Source organism: Mytilus californianus, unplaced genomic scaffold (genome assembly GCF_021869535.1).
Source record: "Mytilus californianus isolate M0D057914Y unplaced genomic scaffold, xbMytCali1.0.p SCAF_2, whole genome shotgun sequence".
Taxonomy (NCBI): Eukaryota; Metazoa; Mollusca; class Bivalvia; order Mytilida; family Mytilidae; genus Mytilus; species Mytilus californianus.
In genome coordinates this window covers 88,708,744-88,729,132 of record NW_026262668.1, presented here as the reverse complement: position 1 = coordinate 88,729,132, position 20,389 = coordinate 88,708,744, and the positions used below count along the sequence as shown (strand labels likewise).

General features: G+C 33.7%; 1 protein-coding gene and 1 long non-coding RNA gene across 2 annotated transcripts in view; one reads left to right on the top strand and one right to left on the bottom strand.

Annotated features, from left to right (window-relative positions):
* LOC127728380 (methylmalonyl-CoA mutase, mitochondrial-like) overlaps positions 1-3,306 on the bottom strand; it is a 91,780-nt gene extending 88,474 nt beyond the window's left edge. Inside the window, exon 1 of the mRNA XM_052235730.1 lies at positions 3,179-3,306. Coding sequence (XP_052091690.1) covers positions 3,179-3,232 — 54 coding nt within the window. The 5' untranslated portion in view covers positions 3,233-3,306. The remainder of the gene's footprint in view (positions 1-3,178) is intronic.
* A 305-nt stretch (positions 3,307-3,611) lies between these two features.
* On the top strand, positions 3,612-19,023 carry LOC127728423 (uncharacterized). Its single transcript, XR_007994113.1, has 3 exons — positions 3,612-3,741; positions 12,612-12,660; positions 18,870-19,023. It is a non-coding gene; the product is annotated as an uncharacterized LOC127728423 (long non-coding RNA).
* The last annotated feature ends 1,366 nt before the right edge of the window (positions 19,024-20,389 follow it).

Below are 20,389 nucleotides of genomic sequence, written 5' to 3'. Positions count from 1 at the left end.
GATATAACAGCTAAAATCAACAAACCTGTGAAGAGAAAAATATCTATTGGGAAAAAGGCAGATGTTAAAGAACAAGGTGAAAAGGCTATGAAATTGAATGCAAACTTTAAAGAGAAACTTAACCTGGACAGCCCTATAACTGTAATGTGGTAATTTATTAAATCCAACTTACTTACAATACTTGAAGAAACAGTACCATCGAAAATTTCATCCTCAAGATTTAATCAACCTTGGATAAACCAGAAAATCAAAAAACTAACAAGACAGAAAAAGAGGTTTGAAAAAGCAAGAAAGACCAAAAGAAAATCTGATCTTGACAGGATACCATCTACTAAAAATCTCAACACAGAAAGAATGTAGGAAGGCTTATAGAGACTACATTAACATGATTAACGACATCATTAATCCTGAATTATCAGCAAATCCTAAAAGATTCTTGGGACTTATTAAAAGTAAGAAATGCGAATCTGTTGGAGTTTCACCTCTCAAAGATGGACTCACTTTAATACTCAGAAAGTGAAAAAAAGGCAAATATTATGAACGACCAATTTTTCTCAGTATTCAACACCAGTGAGGATATTAATACCATTCCTAATAAGGGACAAAGTCCACATCCAACAATGAACAAAATACATGTAACTGAAAATGAAACACTAAAATTGTTAAGTAACTTGAATATCCACAAACATGACAAAGCAGCTGGTCCAGATGAGATCCCAACAAGACTTCTCAAAGAGCTTGCACCATACCTCGCAGCAACATTTATCAATTTCTTTCAAGCATCAATCAATCAAGGCACCATACCATCAGATTGGAAAGAAGTCTTTGTTGTTCCAGTTTTCAAGAAAGGAGATAAATCACGTGCCAGTAGCTACCGTCCAGTTTCCTTGACTGTTGTCACATGCAAGATCCTAGAACACATAATCTGCAGTAGTATTGCAAAACATCTTGAAACCAACTGCATCATAAACGACGCTCAACATGGATTTAGAAAAAAATGTTCCTGCGAGTCACAACGGATCCTTACAATACAGGACTTGGCGGCTAAGAACATAGATCTCGGCGAACATATTGACCTTATCTTGCTTGATTTTTCTAAGGCATTCAATAAAGTCCTTCATGAGAGACTTCTCTATAAACAAGATAAAGCAAAGTACTATGGTCAGTCAGGGGACTTACTTAAATGAGTGATTTTCTAAATCACTGAATCAAGTAACATTATGTCCATAAAGGTTGGAAGTAAGAGTTGTCTTTCTTTAATAATCACCTATTTAAGTAGTAAAATTAATCACTAGACTAAGTGATTTAATTTTATTGTAGCTTTAAATATAGAATACTAATGATCAAGGGACTAATTATGTTGCTAAAATTATCAGAACCAACATCTGTGTTGATAGGATGACCGGGTCATGTCAGGTGATGACCTTGTACTAAATCTAGGATAATGACATAAAAATCACTTGTTTAAGTATCATACCTCAATTTCCTTCCAAAAAATCACTTCTTTAAGTATCATTATTTTAATAACCCCCACTAATTTCAACACCCCCGAACAGTGAAATTTTGATCGCGAACAGTAGAATTTTATTACATAATCTATAAGATGAAACCTTGAATTTTACAGGAAAAATATTCCCACTGCTGGGAAAAATCTGTTAAGAAAGTATCAGTTCATTATGTAAAGCCATTTTCATAGCATTTTTTCAACTAAAATAGAATTTGCAGCTAAATGATTGCATCAAAGGCATAAACCTTGCTGCTTAAAAGAAGCAAAAAGTTTATTTTTTTCAATTTTACTAATGAAAAGATATTATCTAAACCTATGTGTTTAAAATTTTGGTAAAACTACAAAATCACAATTTGTGACAAAACTTCGAATTTGCTACTTAAATAAGTGATTTAAAAATCACTTATTTCAATAAGTCCCCTGACTGATGGTATCAGCGGGCCAACACTTCAGTGGATCTGGGTCTTTCTCAGCTCCAGAAATCACAGAGTCGTTGTGGATGGCAAAACATCTGACACTACACCTGTCCAATCAGGAGTACCACAGGGCAGTGTACTTGGGCCACTCATGTTCCTACTGTTTATCAACGACCTACCCGACTACATGCAGGCATCAACAGTTCGTTTATTTGCAGATGACTGCGTACTGTACAGAAGGATCCAAAATGAAGTAGACTCAAAACTACTACAAGAAGACATGAACAACTTGCTCAGATGGGAATATGATTGGCAAATGGAATTTCATCCCAGCAAATGCCAACATCTACACGTAACCAACAAGCAGAAACCACATCCCACAAGTGACAACATTCATGAGCATAACTTAGCATTGGTTGACTCAGCAAAATACCTAGGCGTAACAATCCATAAAACCATTAATTGGAACACACATACACATGACATGCATGACATACAATGTAGAGAGCATAGCTAAAAAGGTAAATTCAACCAGGGCCTTCATCCAAAGAAACCTGTACCACTATCCCTAACAAACAAAAGCTGTATGCTACACAACACTAGTTAGACCATTACTTGAGTACGCATGCTCAGTTTGGGACCCGTTCACCAACCTTAACATACAGAAACTAGAAAGTGTGCAAAGAAGATCAGCCCGGTTTGTAATGAATGACTACCAACAAACCAGCAGTGTAATATCAATGCTAAAAACTCTACAGTGGCAACCACTAGCCGAGTGAAGGGCCAGATGTAAAGCAGTAATGATGACTGTACAGAATAGTACATGGCCTCTTAGCAATACCAATGCTAGAGCTACATAATACATCATCAATAGCTAGAGGACACACAACAAGATTCCTTGTACCATATGCCAGAACTTCAACATACAGGCATTCCTTCTTCCCAGACAGTATACGGATATGGAACAGCCTTCCACAACCTTTGGTGGATAGTACCTCACTAGATGCTTTCAAGCAGGGGGTAATGAGCTGCAGCATCCCCAAATTACACCATCAGAGTGTTTTTTACTTGCACCTGTAAATATTTTCTTGCACCTTTGTTGTCACACGATAATACTCAATTAGAGGATTGCACTGTATTGGAAGAAGAAGTTTATATCACTTATATAAACGTCTTGTGGGACAGACTTTTCCTGTTGTGACTGCGTTCGTGGAAATAGCATTCTCTCGATTTCTTGTTCACGGTTTGAAAATACCTGTAATGTTTGTCTGCATAGGAACCGGCCGGTGACATTTCGTATTTTATACATTATTTGTTATTTACGAGGTTTCTCTGTGTGCTTTGCACAGGGTAACGAAAAATCCCAGGGGCATGCGTATGTTTTCTCAAGGTCATTTGATCATGGTTTTAGTACGTAAAAACTTGTATACTCCGAATGGAAAAGACGTGTTTCTGCAAATGCTATTATTTATCTCTCTTTCATAAAGTCGTTTGGAACTCTTTTACTTAATAATTGAACAATATTTTAAAATCTTTAATAGCAGAGTTATGATAAGTATGATAAAGAATAAAAACAATTTGATATAATTGAAAATTTGTTGTGTATGGGCGCAGACATTTTTGTTGACAGAAGAAAGGACGGTTTTGATTGGACAAAATAATCTTCAACCAATGAAACTTTACGTTCTTTTTACATTAATCTTAAAAGTGAAACTATGGCAGACATGAGTCCAGAAGCTAAAAAGAGACTTTCTTCTGTTCTTAAACTTGTTAGAGTAACATTTCAATATGGATTCATTCCAACAGTTTTATACATGGGTAATTTTTGTTTTAGAAACAAGAAAAAATCGTAATTTAAATTGTTATTTGGTCAGTCATGTCAGTAATTAGCTGATTTATAGTACCATTTACTACCAACTTGCCAAGCTCCTCCCTGAACATGCAGTAAACCTAAGCAGGCACTAAAACAATGTACCATTATCATAGTTGCCAACCTCTGACAATGACAAATCATGTCATGTCATGACATGACACAGGGTTCAAATTAGCGGTGGTCCGAGGTCCGTGACCTTCCACTATTGCAACCAGACTTTCATTTTGGTTACTAGCTACGCCCGACGGACCTTCGGTTTGAAAGAAAATAAAATTTGACTTTGCCGACCTTTTTAACCATCAGTATCGTCATTCCAAAGCCATATTACTATTGACATGGTATACCCCTCGATAGCGTACTTCAAACCATTTTAACTGTCGTCAAAATAAGTTTGTTAACCCATTAGAAGTAATGAAAGTTGCCTTAAGTAAATTTGTAATCCATTCATTGCATTAAAAACGTCATATTCCCTTACAAATAGCATTTCAAACATCATTTATTTTTGTAAATTTTCTCGTCCGCCATTGTATGTATGTATGTGTGTACGAAGATCCCTCTGTGAACGGAGCACCCCTCCATTGCTGCGAGGGTACAGTGGAATCCATGCACACTCCCTATCGGGATTAATGGAGATGTGTCACTAACTTATATACAACCCATCACCAGGACAATCCCCAACCCAACACAGAGGTAGTGTTAGGAGACAGTCTCAGACACAGGGAAGTCTGTTATTATGGTGGAGGAAGCCGAAGTACTCGGAGAGAACCACCGGGGTTCTCGGCGGGAACAGACAAACCGAAGAGATTTCTATAGATTGATCTCCAGGTCAAAGTCAGGGGCCACTTTGACCAACCGAGGCCCCCAAAGTACCCATTCTAGTTTAATCTCCGGTCTAGGTACCAGAGATGTGTGTGGGAGGGTGAAAATCACCCTACTAATGTACTGAAATTTCCAGCGCCCAGAGTCAGGATCAAACCTGGGACCTTCAGCACTGTAGCCATCGGTTTTAACCACTAAGCCACGAACCTACACATTGAAATATTTGTACAAACTACTGATCGGAGTCGGGAAACGGACCAGCTATGAATGAAATCTGGATTCTAGGGATAATGACTACGGACCCATGAATGGCACATCTGACAGAAGAATATTGATCCCAAAGGGAAAAATTAAGCATTCATCACTTTCTTGTCTTTTTTTTTATGTTAAAAAAGTTATTTCTTTATTAGTGCTAGATATTTAGTTGGTAGTTTCTAACAAGAGAGGAACTAATATAATTGTGCAACATATGATTAACTTAAACAGCTATGAATTTGAACTGTTACTTTAATTGTATACTCGGTTATGAATTGAACAATATAAAAAAAGATACATATAGCCCTTTATATTATAGTAAAAATCAAACATTGTAGCGCCTTGAGTGAGCACTTCTCTTTCAAATCTCACCATTTCTCCCTATCAGTTTAAAAAAAGAGAAGTCACTTCTCCCTATAATTCTGAAGTAGTGTAAGCCCTGAGATAATGGTATAATTACCAATAATTGAGACAGCACACCCACCCACAGTGACACCATCCCCAATACCAAAAAAAAAAAGATTATTTGAATTCATAATATACTTGTAAGACAATTACATCATTTATTATTATACATGTTATACCACAGTGACTCTGACAGTTTAGTGCTACATTTATATGGTTGCCTGGCTATATATTTGTAAACTTAACAAAATATTGCATGCAGTTCAAATATAATTAAACAAGCTAACCTAAGACCAAAAACACATTAATTTTGTATCTTAAATTACTGAGTTATGAAATATTTCAAATAAAGTAGGACCTGGGATTTATGTTGTGGACCTTTCAGTTTGGAGTGTCAAAGGTCCTGGACCTTCCAATACCAAATGTTAATTTGAACCCCTGCATGACATGTCAAAAAGCATGTGAAAAAGTGTGACGTAGATGCAGACTTTTTAATATGAACATTATACAAATTTCTCAATATAAAAAACAATATTCTACTGTAAACTTTTATTGTATTCAACAGTGGCCTGTTTTGCTGCTTTCAAAACAACACAACTAGGCACATATTCAAAACAACAGCCAGTTTGGTTAAATTTACATGATACATGTACAATGTACAAATGTAACAATGCACACAATGTTTATTATTGTTGAGTTCTGATCTGAATTCAGTGTAAATCTTCTTTATAATTGAAAAAAATCTCTCACAGTCAGAATTTCTATTTGGCAGAACTAAAATAGCTTTAGCAAGCTTTGAAAGAATGTACATGTAATAACGTTTTTTGTCATTAAAAATGTCATCTATGTCTGCCATTGCTCCCCAGAATGTTGCTATTTCCTGGTCAAAGCTGGCTGAGTAGTTCATCAGGAGAAGACAGCTGGTACTCTGAAAACTGATCCAACAGTTCTGTGATATTCCCATCCCCTATGGCCTGTGGAAATCTGATGGCTAGAGCCTAGATTTGAAACTGAAAAAGAAAAATAATTTTATAATTCTGAATACCATTGAATGCTTTTTCAAATAGCTAGTACTCCTCTCACACATGTTGTTATGATTGCAAATGATTGATAATGTTTAAGAAGCATAATACTTTGTAATTAATATGCCTTTGATCCATTTATACTCAGACTCCCAACTTTTTTGGTACGTACACATGTATCGTTCTCGCTTAAAACGACGGTACAGGTCCAAAAAGCAATGTCTTTCTGCTGGACATTTCCCCAAAGTGAATTTGAAAGAAAAAAAGTAACAAAACCTTAAAAACTACTCACAAACTTACCTGAAGGGCTTTTGTAGTTCGTCCATATCAAAAAATAAACAATGGCGACCCAACGAATACTTCGAAATTTTCGGTATTTGTCGTCTATATATGAAAAAACCTGAGAATCGTGATATCACTAACAACCAAAAAATCAAAACAACGAAAAAGCGTGTAAAGTGGCAAAAAGCTTGTACATGCCATGTAACAAATTCTTCGCGTGTAAACAGTTGAAAAAGCGTGTATTACACGTGAATATCATGTGAGTTGGCAACTATGCATTATGCCAACCCTTAGCAAAATTGCTATAATGGCTGTGTTAACACCTCAAACAGGTCAGTAATTGCATTTCATAGGCGGATTCAGGGGGGGGGCCGGGCCCCCCCCTTTTGTGGGAAAAATTTGGTTGATTATATAGGGAATCACTGAAGCATGACTGGAGCGGGCCCCCCCTTAGGTCAGCCAGTGCCCCCCCTTATGAAAAGTTCTGGATCCGCCACTGCAATTAACTGTGTACAATGGAGAAAACTTCTAAAGCTAATACGATATCACAAATTTTCTGCATTCAAGGTCAAATGCACAGGCACTTGCTTTTGTTTGTGAAAAAAATTTTCTATATACTTTAAAATAACACAAGGTGCCGAACTTATAATTTTGAGAAATAACATCCGGTCACGAAGTTAACCACTAATTATAAAAAGTATTTCCCAAAAACCTGTTGGTTTTTCTCTGAATAGAACTTATCATCCAGATAGTAAATTTATTAAAGATACAGTGATGAAAAACCTATTGAGTGTTATTTGAAGTATGTCTAATGAGTTACAAAATTCTATTTTTAAACTCAAATTTTTATATTCCATCAATGTCATTCCAACTCTCTCTGGATTTATTTTTAGCAAGCAGATTGACCAATTGGAAACCAAGATACAATGTATAATTAATAACTCACTGTCAGATTAACATTGCCATATGTCATAAATGACTACAGCATCCTAGCCTCACAAAAACTCATCTGTAAGTCAACATACAGTCATCAACAATTGACAAATGTCTATATATTTTATTTCCAATTGTGGGGAATACAGATACATGCATGTTATAAGAATAGAATGATCCAATTACATTGAATTAGAGATAACAATAATCATGATAATCAAATGATAATATATACTTTGTTCTGACATGATATTATTTGAATAATTATATTAAAAGGTTACACTGCCTAGCCCTTAAAAGCAAGCTACATGTATCTTGATAGTATAATATTTCCCAGAAGTCACAACGACCAACGCTGTTCGTGGTGTGAAATCATGACATACATATATGTCTTGAACAACAGGCCATGGCCCCAACACCCCAAGGCAGGGTTCAGTCATTCCATTCTGTTGATAAAGTATACATACTACAGTCAGGGGTACTACTTGTACAAGTAATTTTTATTTACTTGAAGAAGTAATTATAATATACTTATATAAGTAAATTTGTAGGATACTTATACAAGTGTATTTTATTTACTTGTATAAGTAAATTATTTTTTGGCCTAGTTATGTCCCTTAGACATTCAGATTTTTTTACTTATACAAGTAAAAAAGTCATCCTATCTTCTTTTCTTGAATTCTTAGAAATTCTTTGCTATAACAGAATTTTGAATTGTCTGTCCTTTGCAGATGTCTTTACTATTCATTTAAGTGTAATTTCATGGACAATGAAAATCTCATTTGTCTGTTATCTTTAGAACACTGCTCATTTACAAGCCCCCAAGGAGCAATTTTTGAAGGCCTTGCCCAAATACTTAAGATCTTTGCTCAATCAGTTTCTTTGTTGAATTAATGAGATGAAACATTGAACTCTTATCAAAAATTATGAGCTAACCTGAGAAAAATTGTTAAAGGCATGATTTTACATCTCAAAACTGAGAATTTTTGTGGGATTGTAAAAAAAATTTACTTATACAAGTAAATTTTTTAGAAAATTAAGGGGAGATTATTCAAACAATATAATTAACTTGTATAAGTTTATTTTATTTACTTCTTCAAGTAAATAAAGATTACTTGTACAAGTAGTACCCCTGACTGTACTAGTTCAGTGATGATTCTTATACTCTTAATTAATAAAATCAGGAATCTATATGTTTAGAATTGTCACTTGCATACCCCTCCTACCGAAGTTTGGGGCATGAAGTGTTTGGGTCCTTCCGTCTGTCAACAAGCTGGAAGGAATATACAAAGTCGTTCAGGCACATATTTTTATTTATCATAAATGATTCAAGTTGTCGAGTAAAAAATACTGCTTTTCAAAAACAAATTTTAGTGCCAGGAAACACCTAGAATGCAGGATTTTAACGCTATTAACCCCAGAGCTTCTGGGGGCCTTCAGTGGCCCCAGACCCCATGACATAATGCAGCTTCACATACACTTCGTGTCCCTTATCATGCTTCTGTCTAATTTACCAAAACCGTACCATTATTTTTGGACATGCTACGCCTATGGGTTAGAGTAAAGTTTAAATCCTTTGTATAATGTCATAATACAAGATGTTTACAGAAGTAATATGTGAACATATATTTAACATGTTTAAGGAATGTCTTGAATCGTTGATTGCATATTCCATAGTTAGTTTGCATGAAATTTGAAAGTATACATACAATTGTTTTGTCTTCATTATTGAAAAGTCAATATTTTTTTTGCCAATTTTTAACATGTTTAACAAAAAAAACTTATGACATAATTGACCAATTTCAGTCATTTTTTGGCGTTCATTGGCAAAGAGTGGACATTTTACAAAATATCAAGCTCCAAATCTCTCATCATGATCATGCTCATAGTTTGAAAAGGTGTGAGTAAATTTGAGAGACTATCAAAGATCCACCATTATACCAAATCCCTTATTGACAAAAGCATTAACTGAAGACAACCACTGATTAGATTTCTCACCTGGGACATGCGCATAAACATGTGGCAGGGTGCTTTTTAGGTCTCAATCCTCCCCCTTTTTGAATGTAGTTCAGGTGAATAAAGGTACATAGAGAACATTTTAAAGTAAGCCTTTAGCCGCCTACAGGAAAGGCGCATAACCCTATAAACCTTATAATACAATCAATACTGGTTTAAGAGGCAACAAAAAAACACAAGAACTAGCAAAACAATAAAAAAAAAGTTGTATTAAAGAATGCCCATAGTCTAATAGTTTACTGAAAGCAAGCTAAAAGTACTTCACCTGTTGATATGAAATTATGCTATCCTACACTTAACATGCTTAATATTGGCAACTGAAATTCTCAAAGAATTTCATGTATCAATGTCATCAAAAGTACAGGGAGACATGGTCAGCAATGCAAGGGATATTATGCTGATATACAAATGTAGGGTCATATTTGTGTCTGAAATTACCATGATTACCATGATTACAGATGATATAAAAACATTCATGACAACTCTTTTTTGTTAGTTAACAAAAATGACTGTTTGGCTTAGAAATTTGCAAAAAAATTACAGGTGTCTGTACATGTGTATAAGATACATGTATGGATCTCATCCTATATAGCCATTTTTTTTTGCCAGGTGAGCTTTTCTCATCACTTGTCATCTGTCGTCTGTTTTAACTTTTACAATAATCTTCTCTGAAAATACTTTTAATTTAAATTTATTCAAACTTGGCCACAATCGTCATTTTGGTATCTAGTTTTAAAAATATGCCAAACTACATCATGTACATGGCTAAAAATAGAACAAAGGTAAAATGCAAGTTTTTCTGATGTCTTGAAAACTGCTACAAATACAGAAAATATTCAAAATGTTGAGATCTACCTAGTTTTCATTCCTTCTGTTAGACAACTTTGTTATGTATAGTTATTTCCCTTTATTGACACATTTTTTTTTTCATTTTTGCCTTATATCTTATAAACTATAATAGATAAAAAGAAACATTCTATAGCAAAAATTATTAGCAAGGAAAGATATAGAAATGAGTCACCATGTACGAAATTATTGGTCAACTCCTTATTAGAGTTCTTGCTCTTTAGTGATGATTTACCAATTTTTTGTGTTTTTGTCTATTTACTTAAAACTAGATATCAAGATAGACACTTTAAATAGCAAATATGATCAGCAAGACAAGATCTATAAATAAGTCAAATTTTGCTGAACTTGTGACAAGTGTTAGTAGACTCTTAATTGGCATGATTGGAGGGATTGTCCTTAAATGACAATTTTTTCCCCTTTTTTGTGTTTTGGGTAAAAATAAAATAAGAGAGAAAATGTAAACAGAATAATGATCAGCAATACAAGATCAACAAAATAGGTTTTTGTCATGAATTCTATTCAAGTCCATAATGTTGGAACGTGTACATTGGAGATGCACATAGATCAATGTGAGCAAAACATGCTCTTTAGAGCCTCTAGTTAATGAGATGTTCTAGATCTGTTAAAAGCATCAGCATCACAGTCAGCATGGTTGAACTGCCTTTATCAGAACCACAGGTTAGATTGAATTTTAAAAAAAATAATTGAATGTATTACCTAACAGGATTTCTGCATTTCTGCATTTATCATGTTTAAGGGGATGAAAGGGTGGCAAAATATAAATAATTAAATTCAAAATGCAAATTTTTTCACAAAATTACAATATATAATTATATATGAAGCATGCCTCCTACCAAATACATGTACATGTAACAGCTGTAAATGGAGATTCCTGTCCATTTTCTGCATTTGTTTCAATCTTTCCACAGTTTTTATATGCCCGTTTACAGAATGTATTATGGTATACCGTTGACCGTCTGTCCGACTCTGTCCGTCGTCAACATGTCTGACATTAATTCAATAACCCTGTAACCAATATGCATGAAACTTTGGTGAATTGTTTATATCTATTGATGTGAGCTCCCTTTTGTTTTTCATAAATTTCAGATTTACCATTTCCGAGTTTTGGGGTTTTATTCATTAAAAAAGGGGGGATTTTCCAGTTTTGAGACAATAACTCAAAAACAGTTTCACCAATTTGCAAGAAACTTTGGTGAATCGTTTATTTCTATCGACATGAGCTCCCTTTTGATTTTTATGAATTTCAGATAATACGTTTCCGATTTATGAGGTTTTATTCATTACCAAAAGGGGGATTTTCCAGTTTTCGGACAATAACTCAAAAATGCTTTCAGCATTTTTTATGAAACTTTGGTAAATTGTTTATATCTATTTTTGTAAGTTCCCTTTTGATTTTTATAAATTTTCGATTTTGCGTTTCCAAGTTATAAGATTTTATTTGTTTATAGTCTGACAACAGATTTACTAAGTATTGCGCAACAGCACAGTGTATTGCACAACAATTTCAAGTTCTTTGAATACATTTATTTAGAAACTTATAATATATCAAATATTTAATTACAATCCAAATTCAGACCTGTATCAAGCTTGAATATTGTGTCCATTTTTGCCCCAACTGTTCAGGGTTGGACCTCTGTGGTTGTATCCAGCTGCGCTCAGAGAAGCAGTTTATTATGGAATGCTACAAATCAAATTGGAAGCCCTTGCTCAAAATTTTTCTGATTTGTCAATTTGTTTTTTTTTTCTCAAAATTGTTTGTATGCTTTTGCCAGTACTAGTGCACATAGTGTTTCTCATGTCTGCACTTTTATGTTGCTGAAATGAAACAGATGTGCTTACTTTCTTCTATGTCTGCACATAATGATCTGATTTTTGGTATAAAAGTATATTATTCAAGTTTGCATGGAAAAAAAATAATGTATGTTAATAAGACTAGTACAATGTACATTTTTTGGAATGCTAATTGTGTCCCATGATGGGATAACTGAGATGGTCTTGTATGTTCTATTCTATAGATATGTATATGCGAAAAACTTAAAAGGGTACTACATGCATGTCTGAGTTTCATATTGATGATATCTGTATTACAAAAAGTCTAAACATTTCTTTTTATAAGTTATAAATGACATGCATGCATTTGTCATTGGTACACATTTAGTTAAGTAACCATGGTAACTGTATTAAAATACCTTGTTTTATTTTTCATTTCTTAGGATTCAAGAGAGGTGCTGATGAAGGAATGCCTCCCTTAGAAATAGCAAGGTTAGTTGTTATAAACTATGGTATGACCAACTAAATTTGAATGATCATGTGGATACATTTAAAACAAGCAATGTAAATCATTGGTATAATTGATGTGGTGGTAAGACTGGTTGAATCCTGTTTTGTATCATACATCTAAAATAGTGTACATCAGTATGCAGTTCAAACATTGTACCCAGAATCCTTTATGATTAACTAAATAATTTGTCAATTAGTCAGTTTTTGAAGAAAAAAATTGACCTGCTATTTACATATTTCTGACATGTTAACAGTGTATGACTAAACTGTTTGTTTCTGTAGAGTATGTCAGAGCCCGTTTTAATCTACTGGTAGACTTCCATCATGTCAAACAGATTTGTGACAGCTCTGTTACATGTAAGGAATTAAGTTTGTTTAATGTCATATGACCTTAGTCACTTGTTTTTTAAAGTGCACTAGAATTTATTGAGAAAAAAGTTATTGATTTTTCTTTTGGTACATGACTGTAATAATGTTAAGACACTTAGTTAAGTTTTATTTGTTGTGGTGAATCATTTAAAATTTTTTTTTTTAAATTAAGTGTCATCCCAAGCTTGTCCCACAGTCACAATTCTGTCTACACTGTAATACAGACACATGACAGAAAGATAAAGTATTGGTTTAAATATGTTGACCTTGCAAATATGACATTCATACAAATAAAAAACCATACATGTATTAAAAAAATAAAATTCTTATACAGATTTTGAACAGTTTTTCAAATACCTGGTATTGTGAATTTGCCTATCAAATTGTTCAATTTAATTGCCAGTCTTTGTAAGAATCAGACAATTTAGCAGAATGACAAAACATGGCCGAAAAAAACCTGCCGGCCTAACCATCCTATTTTGAAATTACCCTCATCTTGAGTTATAAATGGTAGGTCTTTCCTTATTGCATGTCTGGTAATTCTAGAAATCTCTAGATAAATTTTGGTTAGAATGATAGCAAAGTATTGAGTTATCTCCCCTTAATTGTTAATTTCTAGTGCATTTTACCAAATCATATCTTGAAATACATGAACAGCAGGCGCGGATCCAGAGCTTAAAGCGGGGGGGTTTTGTGAGAAATGTTTTTGAACATTAGAGAAGTTTTCTTGTTATACCAAACAATATATGTTTTTTTCAATAATTGGCACACTTTTTGTTCATCAGGCATATGGTTACTCAAAATAAACTTTTTAGATTAGTTTAATTATTTAATTACAGATCGTATCCAACCGTTTTGCAATTGATGTATCAGCCATTGCATCTATTCCACTAGCAGTCTTATCATGTGTGTTGGTCAAGTCTTGTGATCTTAATAAGGCTGTTTGGTGGTATTTTTTTTTTTTTTTTTATTAACATTCACCATTTGCTTAACCCAATTCTGAACGGTTATTTAACAAACTGTCCGGGGTTGTCGTCAAACTTTTAAACCCGTACATTTCTTGTTTATGAAAAGGAAAAGAACTAGGTGGATTCCAGTTTTCATTTAGAATGCTATACATTTGAGCACTATAGGTACAGATGTGGAAATAAAGTTTGCAATATACTTAAATTCAGCTTTTGTCATTTTCTAAAAAAAAATTCTTATGGATATGATAAGGTGAAAAAGTATTTGTCTTTAAATCAAGCTAACAGAAAACGTCGTTTTAATCATAAAACCAACAAAGTAATATTAATAAAATATAGGGATAGCAGCCTTGGATTGTCTTAATTAAATCCTTTCACCCTCTAATTATCAGTTAAGTTTCCCTCAGGCCAATGTAATTATGATATGTGTATATTTAAAGGAGTGTAGTGACAACGTGTCACCCTATTCAGTACTGGATATTCAATTTATAGTAAAGATAACATTAAAACAAGAAATAGTTAATACAAAAAATATTTTAAGATTTTCAAGCGGGGGGGTTTTTGCGAACCCCCCCCCAAACCCCCCTAAATCCGCTAGTGAACAGGAAAAGGAAATGAATGTTATATTTATGCATCATTATACATTTTGAGCTTAAATTAATGTAACTTGTTTTGGTTGTCATGTTTTCACCACTGCCTGATTCTTAGGCAGATTACAACAATTTTACCAAGTTTATATAAAAATCTGTAAGCCTTAAACACTTATAAATTTAATAATGACTTTCACTGTAAATATATTAAAATATAAATTTTGGAACTGTTAGTTGAACAAGCTTTATAGTACCCTTTGGAGGAAAAGTGGTGTAGGTTTTAAAGTACACTGGCTAAATCTTTGACTTTCACTGGTTTGAGAACTATTTTGCTCCAGATGTAAGAAATACGTAAAATAAAAGGTGACTTTTTCCTTGACATCATCTTTTGTGATACATTTTTATGCCCCCGCCATAGCGGAGGGGGCATTAAGTTTTACCCTGGTCCGTCTGTACGTACGTACGTCCTTGAATTGGTTTCCGTTCTCTAACTTTAGTTTGCCTCAACCAAATGTAATGAAACATATACACAATGCTTAATACCACAAAATTTTGGTGGTGTCACTTTTACCGTTCTAGAGTTATGCCCCTTTACAAATGAAAAATTTTGCTGAATTTTTCGTTTCTGTTCTCTCACTTTAGTTTGCCTCAACGAAATGTTATGAAACTTATACACAATGCTTATAACAAAAAAACACAGGTCAAGTATGAATTTTGGTGGCGTCACTTTTACAGTTCTAGAGTAATACACCTTTACAAATGGAAAAATTGCTGAATTTTTCATTTCAGTTCTCTAATCTTAGTTTGCCTCCACCAAATGTTATGAAACTTATACACAATGCTTATTACCACAAAACTCAGATAAATTACAAATTTGGGTAGTGTCACTTTTACAGTGCTTGAGTTATGTCCCTTAATAATGTTATATGCAAGCGGGGGCATTATCTGTGTCCCATGGACACATTCCCCATTTATTTTCCATGATGTCAGATTGAAAAGAAATTCAGTTTATAGCCATCAAATAGTTAATGTGAAATAATTTAATTTTAGATAAATGAACAAATGTATACATATATCATTATTAGTAGTGTTGTCAACAGTTATCTGGTTAACCATCAGAATGATTGAATGTTAAACATGAAACTGTTAATCAGACCTTTTTTCAATGAAGATCAATTTGATATAAATGTGTATTAAAATCATAATTCTTATATGACGACCTATATATCGTCAACCAGTATAATCACAGTATATCTACTTTTAGCGCAGACGCATAGATACACAAAATAAGCTGTCCCTGTTACGCCCTTCTTATTTATACGACCAGGTAAACTCAGTTTTTGACAGTGAATCCCAAGTTTTTCTTGGGCCAAGCTTCGAATACAATGTGGTTATCTCAATTCTGATGCAATATAAACAAATGAGTCTATTTCAGTTATTATTTTGATGTAAAATGTCATAAAACGAAAATTCCACGAAATGATGTTATCGTCTTTGGCAACTAAACAAGGTGACATCATATGTATGCTTCTGGCATCAAATGTAAACACCGGGCATTTTAAGGCTTCTTGTACGCCTCAGAATGTAATAAAATAACACAAAAAGAACAAATTTAGGTGAAGAATGTGAATTTTTTTTATTTATTGTTGAATAAAATTATATTATTAATACTATTATATGTGGGGTAAGACGGAACAGCCAAAACAGCATCATGTGTATAGGGCTTTCATGGTTGACAAAATTACAGAATTTGTCCTATTAGAATAGAAATAATTCGTGGCAGCCGTAGATTTGTTTTCATTTAACCATGGGTTGGGCATTTATATTCATATTTTACCCCTCGCTGTTGCTCGGGATAAAATAATTGAATATAAATGCCCAACCCATGGTTAGATGAAAACAAATCTATAGCTGCCATGAATTATTTCTTAAATAACAATGTTAAATTTTAAAATTGATGATCATGGCACTAAATGAAATCAATTGTCCAGTTTATTGATTGCTTGAATAACACTGAAAACATTCCACATTTACTCAAATAATTAGCACAAAGACATATTGTAGGGCACATTGCATTTGCGCCTATTTTTGAAAAATAAAGTATTTCATTTCCCCCACAAGGTTATATTTAATTTGCAGCAAACAAAAATAATGCTTTTGTGCCAAACACAGGTAAAATACAACAGAATCATTTAAATAAAAGTTGTATCTGGAATACGAAGCTCATATAAGAAATTTGTAGAGTATCTCCCGACCCCCCTGGTTAAGTAAGTGAGCTCATACTCATTTCTCAGACCAAACTAAGAGTCATGTAAAGGTATACAATTGTATTGTGTTCACATGTTCGATATGACAAGATGGACATAATTCATTTATACACAAATAGAGGAGAAAATATGTCCGTGTTTTTTATGACCACACATAAAAGGTATCTATTGTATTGATAAACAGAGACGAACTGTTCAATTTAACCAAACAAAGTTGCAAAGCCAGAACAGCAACACATGTGGAAAGCAAACACTTAAGTAAACATAATTTACAAGGTGTGTAAAATAAATACCCTTTGAGCAGTTTTAAGCTGATCAAAGTTGCTGATTAAGTTTAGTAATTCATTTTAACTTTATATTGTTAGGACGTAAATGTTAGACTTGGTCATATTTCAAACAAAATGCTGATTCAAAAATTGTGAAATTCCTTTCTGTGTGTATACGGGTTGTACCAGTAACCTGGTAACATGGAGACATTAACAATACATAATTTATGTATTGTTCATGTCTCCATGTTACTCGTACAATCATTATTAATGATCTAGAAAAGGATGTCTCAATAAACTTCAATACATCATATCATATAACTGTGCTTTTTTGTCTTGCCTTAACAGAGTCAAAAAGCGAGACATAGGTATGCTGTTTCCGGCGTCAGCGGTGGCGTCAACAATGTATTAGTTTGTGATTAGGTCTAGTTTATGGTGGACCACAATTGGTAGGTCAATGATATTTGGTATGCAGTTGTATTAGAATTAGCACATCTTATTTCCATGGATATTATTTGGCCCTGCCCCCTCAGTCATGGTCTATTGACTTTGAACATTTTGCTTAGTTTACATGTACATGTATTAGTTTGTGATTAGGTCAGTTTATGGGGAACCACTAGTGGTAGGTCAATGATATTTGTTATGAAAGTGTATAAGCATTTGGCATATCTCATTTCCATGGAGATTATTTGGCTCCACCCCCTTAGTCATGGTCTATTGACTGAAAATTTTGCTTAGTTTACATGTATTAGTTTGTGATTAGGTCAGTTCCAGGGGAACCATTAGTGGTAGGCCAATGTTAATTGGTATTCAGTTGTATAAGCATTAGCACATCCCATTTCCATGGAGAATATTTGGCCCTGCCCCTTCAGTCATGGTCTATTGACTTTGAAACTTTTGCTAAGTTTACATGTATTAGTTTGTGATTATAGATCAGTTTAAGATGAACTGCTAATGTTAAGTCAATGATATTTTATATGCAAATTTATTGGCATTTGCAAGTATTGTTTCCATGGAGATTATATAGCCCCACCCCCTCATCATGGTTCATTGACTTTGAAACTTTTACATAGTTTACAAGTTAATGTTTGTGTTTAGGTTTGTTTAAAGGGAACGACTTATAATAAGTAGATGGTATTTGGTATGCAGTTGTATTAGCATTGGCACATCTCATTTCCATGGAGATTTTTTAGCCATGTACCTTCAGTCATGGTTCTTCGACTTTGAATATTTGCATAACTTACATGTTAAAGTATTGCTATTTTAATTTCAACATTTGCATTATCAAAATTTCAAAAAGGCGAGACATATATCTGTGGTAACAGCTTATATAAAGTACTGCAGGCATTGTCTTTGACCATCAACTTTAATACCTGTTAACCAGTAAATCTTTTGGAAGATTATCCAAGTAAAAGGTTAGGTAAAAATGTTCGAATTGACAACAATAGTTATTATGAAAAATATATAGAAAAAAACCTTTTTTTGTGTTCATCAACAGCACATAGCATGTATTTTGCATGAATTGCCTATAGCTACATGTAAATATTCAAAACATTAAAAAGAATCAATTATTGGACATATATTCCATCATATCAGTTTATAATTTCTAAAATTGAAATACAAAAGACAAAATCAAATTATACTATATTGCAGTAAACTTTTATTGAAATTTGTAAGTTTATTAAGCAATGAATATCAATGATGTATTGAATTGCTTTCTATATTTTTTTTTAGTATACTTTGGGGTTGAGAAGACATCTACAGAGGTATTGCAGACCAGACAGTCCATGGCTAGTCAAAATATCAGTACTTTCAAAACTTGACTGACATTGTAGCTTTATACTGTGAAAACTTGTGATATTTATATGAATACAGTTCATATTGTAAATTGCAGTCTTTTTGTTTATTTGTTCGGTTTAATCTGTTCAGCATTTTACAAAAATGCTTTAATCCAATTTCTCATCATATGATATGTCAGAGAAAGAGAGTTGAAGGATACCAAAGTGACATTCAAACTCATGAGTCAGAAATAAACTGACAACGTCATGGCTGAAAAAGATAAAGACCAACAGACAAACAACAGTACACAAAACACAACATAGAAAACTGAGCAACAAGAACCCCACCAAAAACAGGGGGTGATCTCAGGTGCTGCAGAGGGGTAAGTAAATCCTGCTCCACATGTGGCACCCATCGTACAAACCAGGTGATAAGTCTAATTCGGTAGGTCGCATTCGAGGAAAAGGGGATGGGATTGTGGTTACGACAATTTGAACATATCCATTGTCATCTGTGAAACAGATATTCCATAATGGTCAACCAACTCGTGATGGTGTCCGTAAAATTTGCGAAGGTACGATTTAAACTTCACTACTTCGAACTCCTGGTTTAATAGCTTCCTTGTGAGCAGCAAACCTCTATCAAGGAAATCATGATAGGAAATACAAGTCCTTGAATATCGTATCAACTGGGAGATATATAAACTTGAGAATGGAAACTCTGTATGCAGGCTGGAATGTTGCTATATAGAAATGGAAAGTTCACAATTGGGAAGCTGAAATCATCTCTTTTGTCGTAAAGTTTTGTCAATTTCTAGATGTAGGTCAAGATATGAGGCTGACTTAACAGTATCTGTTGTATCCTTTATCTCAAGTTTGATGGGATAGATGCGTTCAACATAGTCACAAAATTTTGAATTATTTAGTGAGAGAAAATCATCTATATCTAGCAGAATGTGAAGTTAAAGGATACTGCTAACTTCTTTTCTTTCTTCCTAAGAGTTCCTGTATGAAGTCGGCCTCATGTGAATAAAGGAATAAGTCTGCAAGAAGAGGAGCACATTTGGTTCCCAGGGGAATGCCGATTGTTTGTTGAAAAAATGTCCTCCAAACGTAGCAAATATGTTGTCAATTAAGAAATCAAGCATCTTGATAATGTCAGTTTCAGAGAATTTTTTGTTTGAATCGGAGTGATTTTTCACAAAGTACAATTTATCCCTCCCTAAGACAAGATACTTGTATCTACATTGGCCATTCTTTCTTATGAAACAAAGAAGGATCAGCTCTTTCAATTTGTCTTTTAGTTTTGAATGGGGAATACTTGTGTAAAGTGTAGAAAAGTCAAATGTTTTAATACTATTGCAAGATGAAAGAGTCTTAAATTGTATGTACTCTAAAAGATCTTTGGAATTTTTGAGTATCCACATCTGATTCATCAGTTGTTGTTCACAGCACCTAGCTAGTGTGCATCAAATG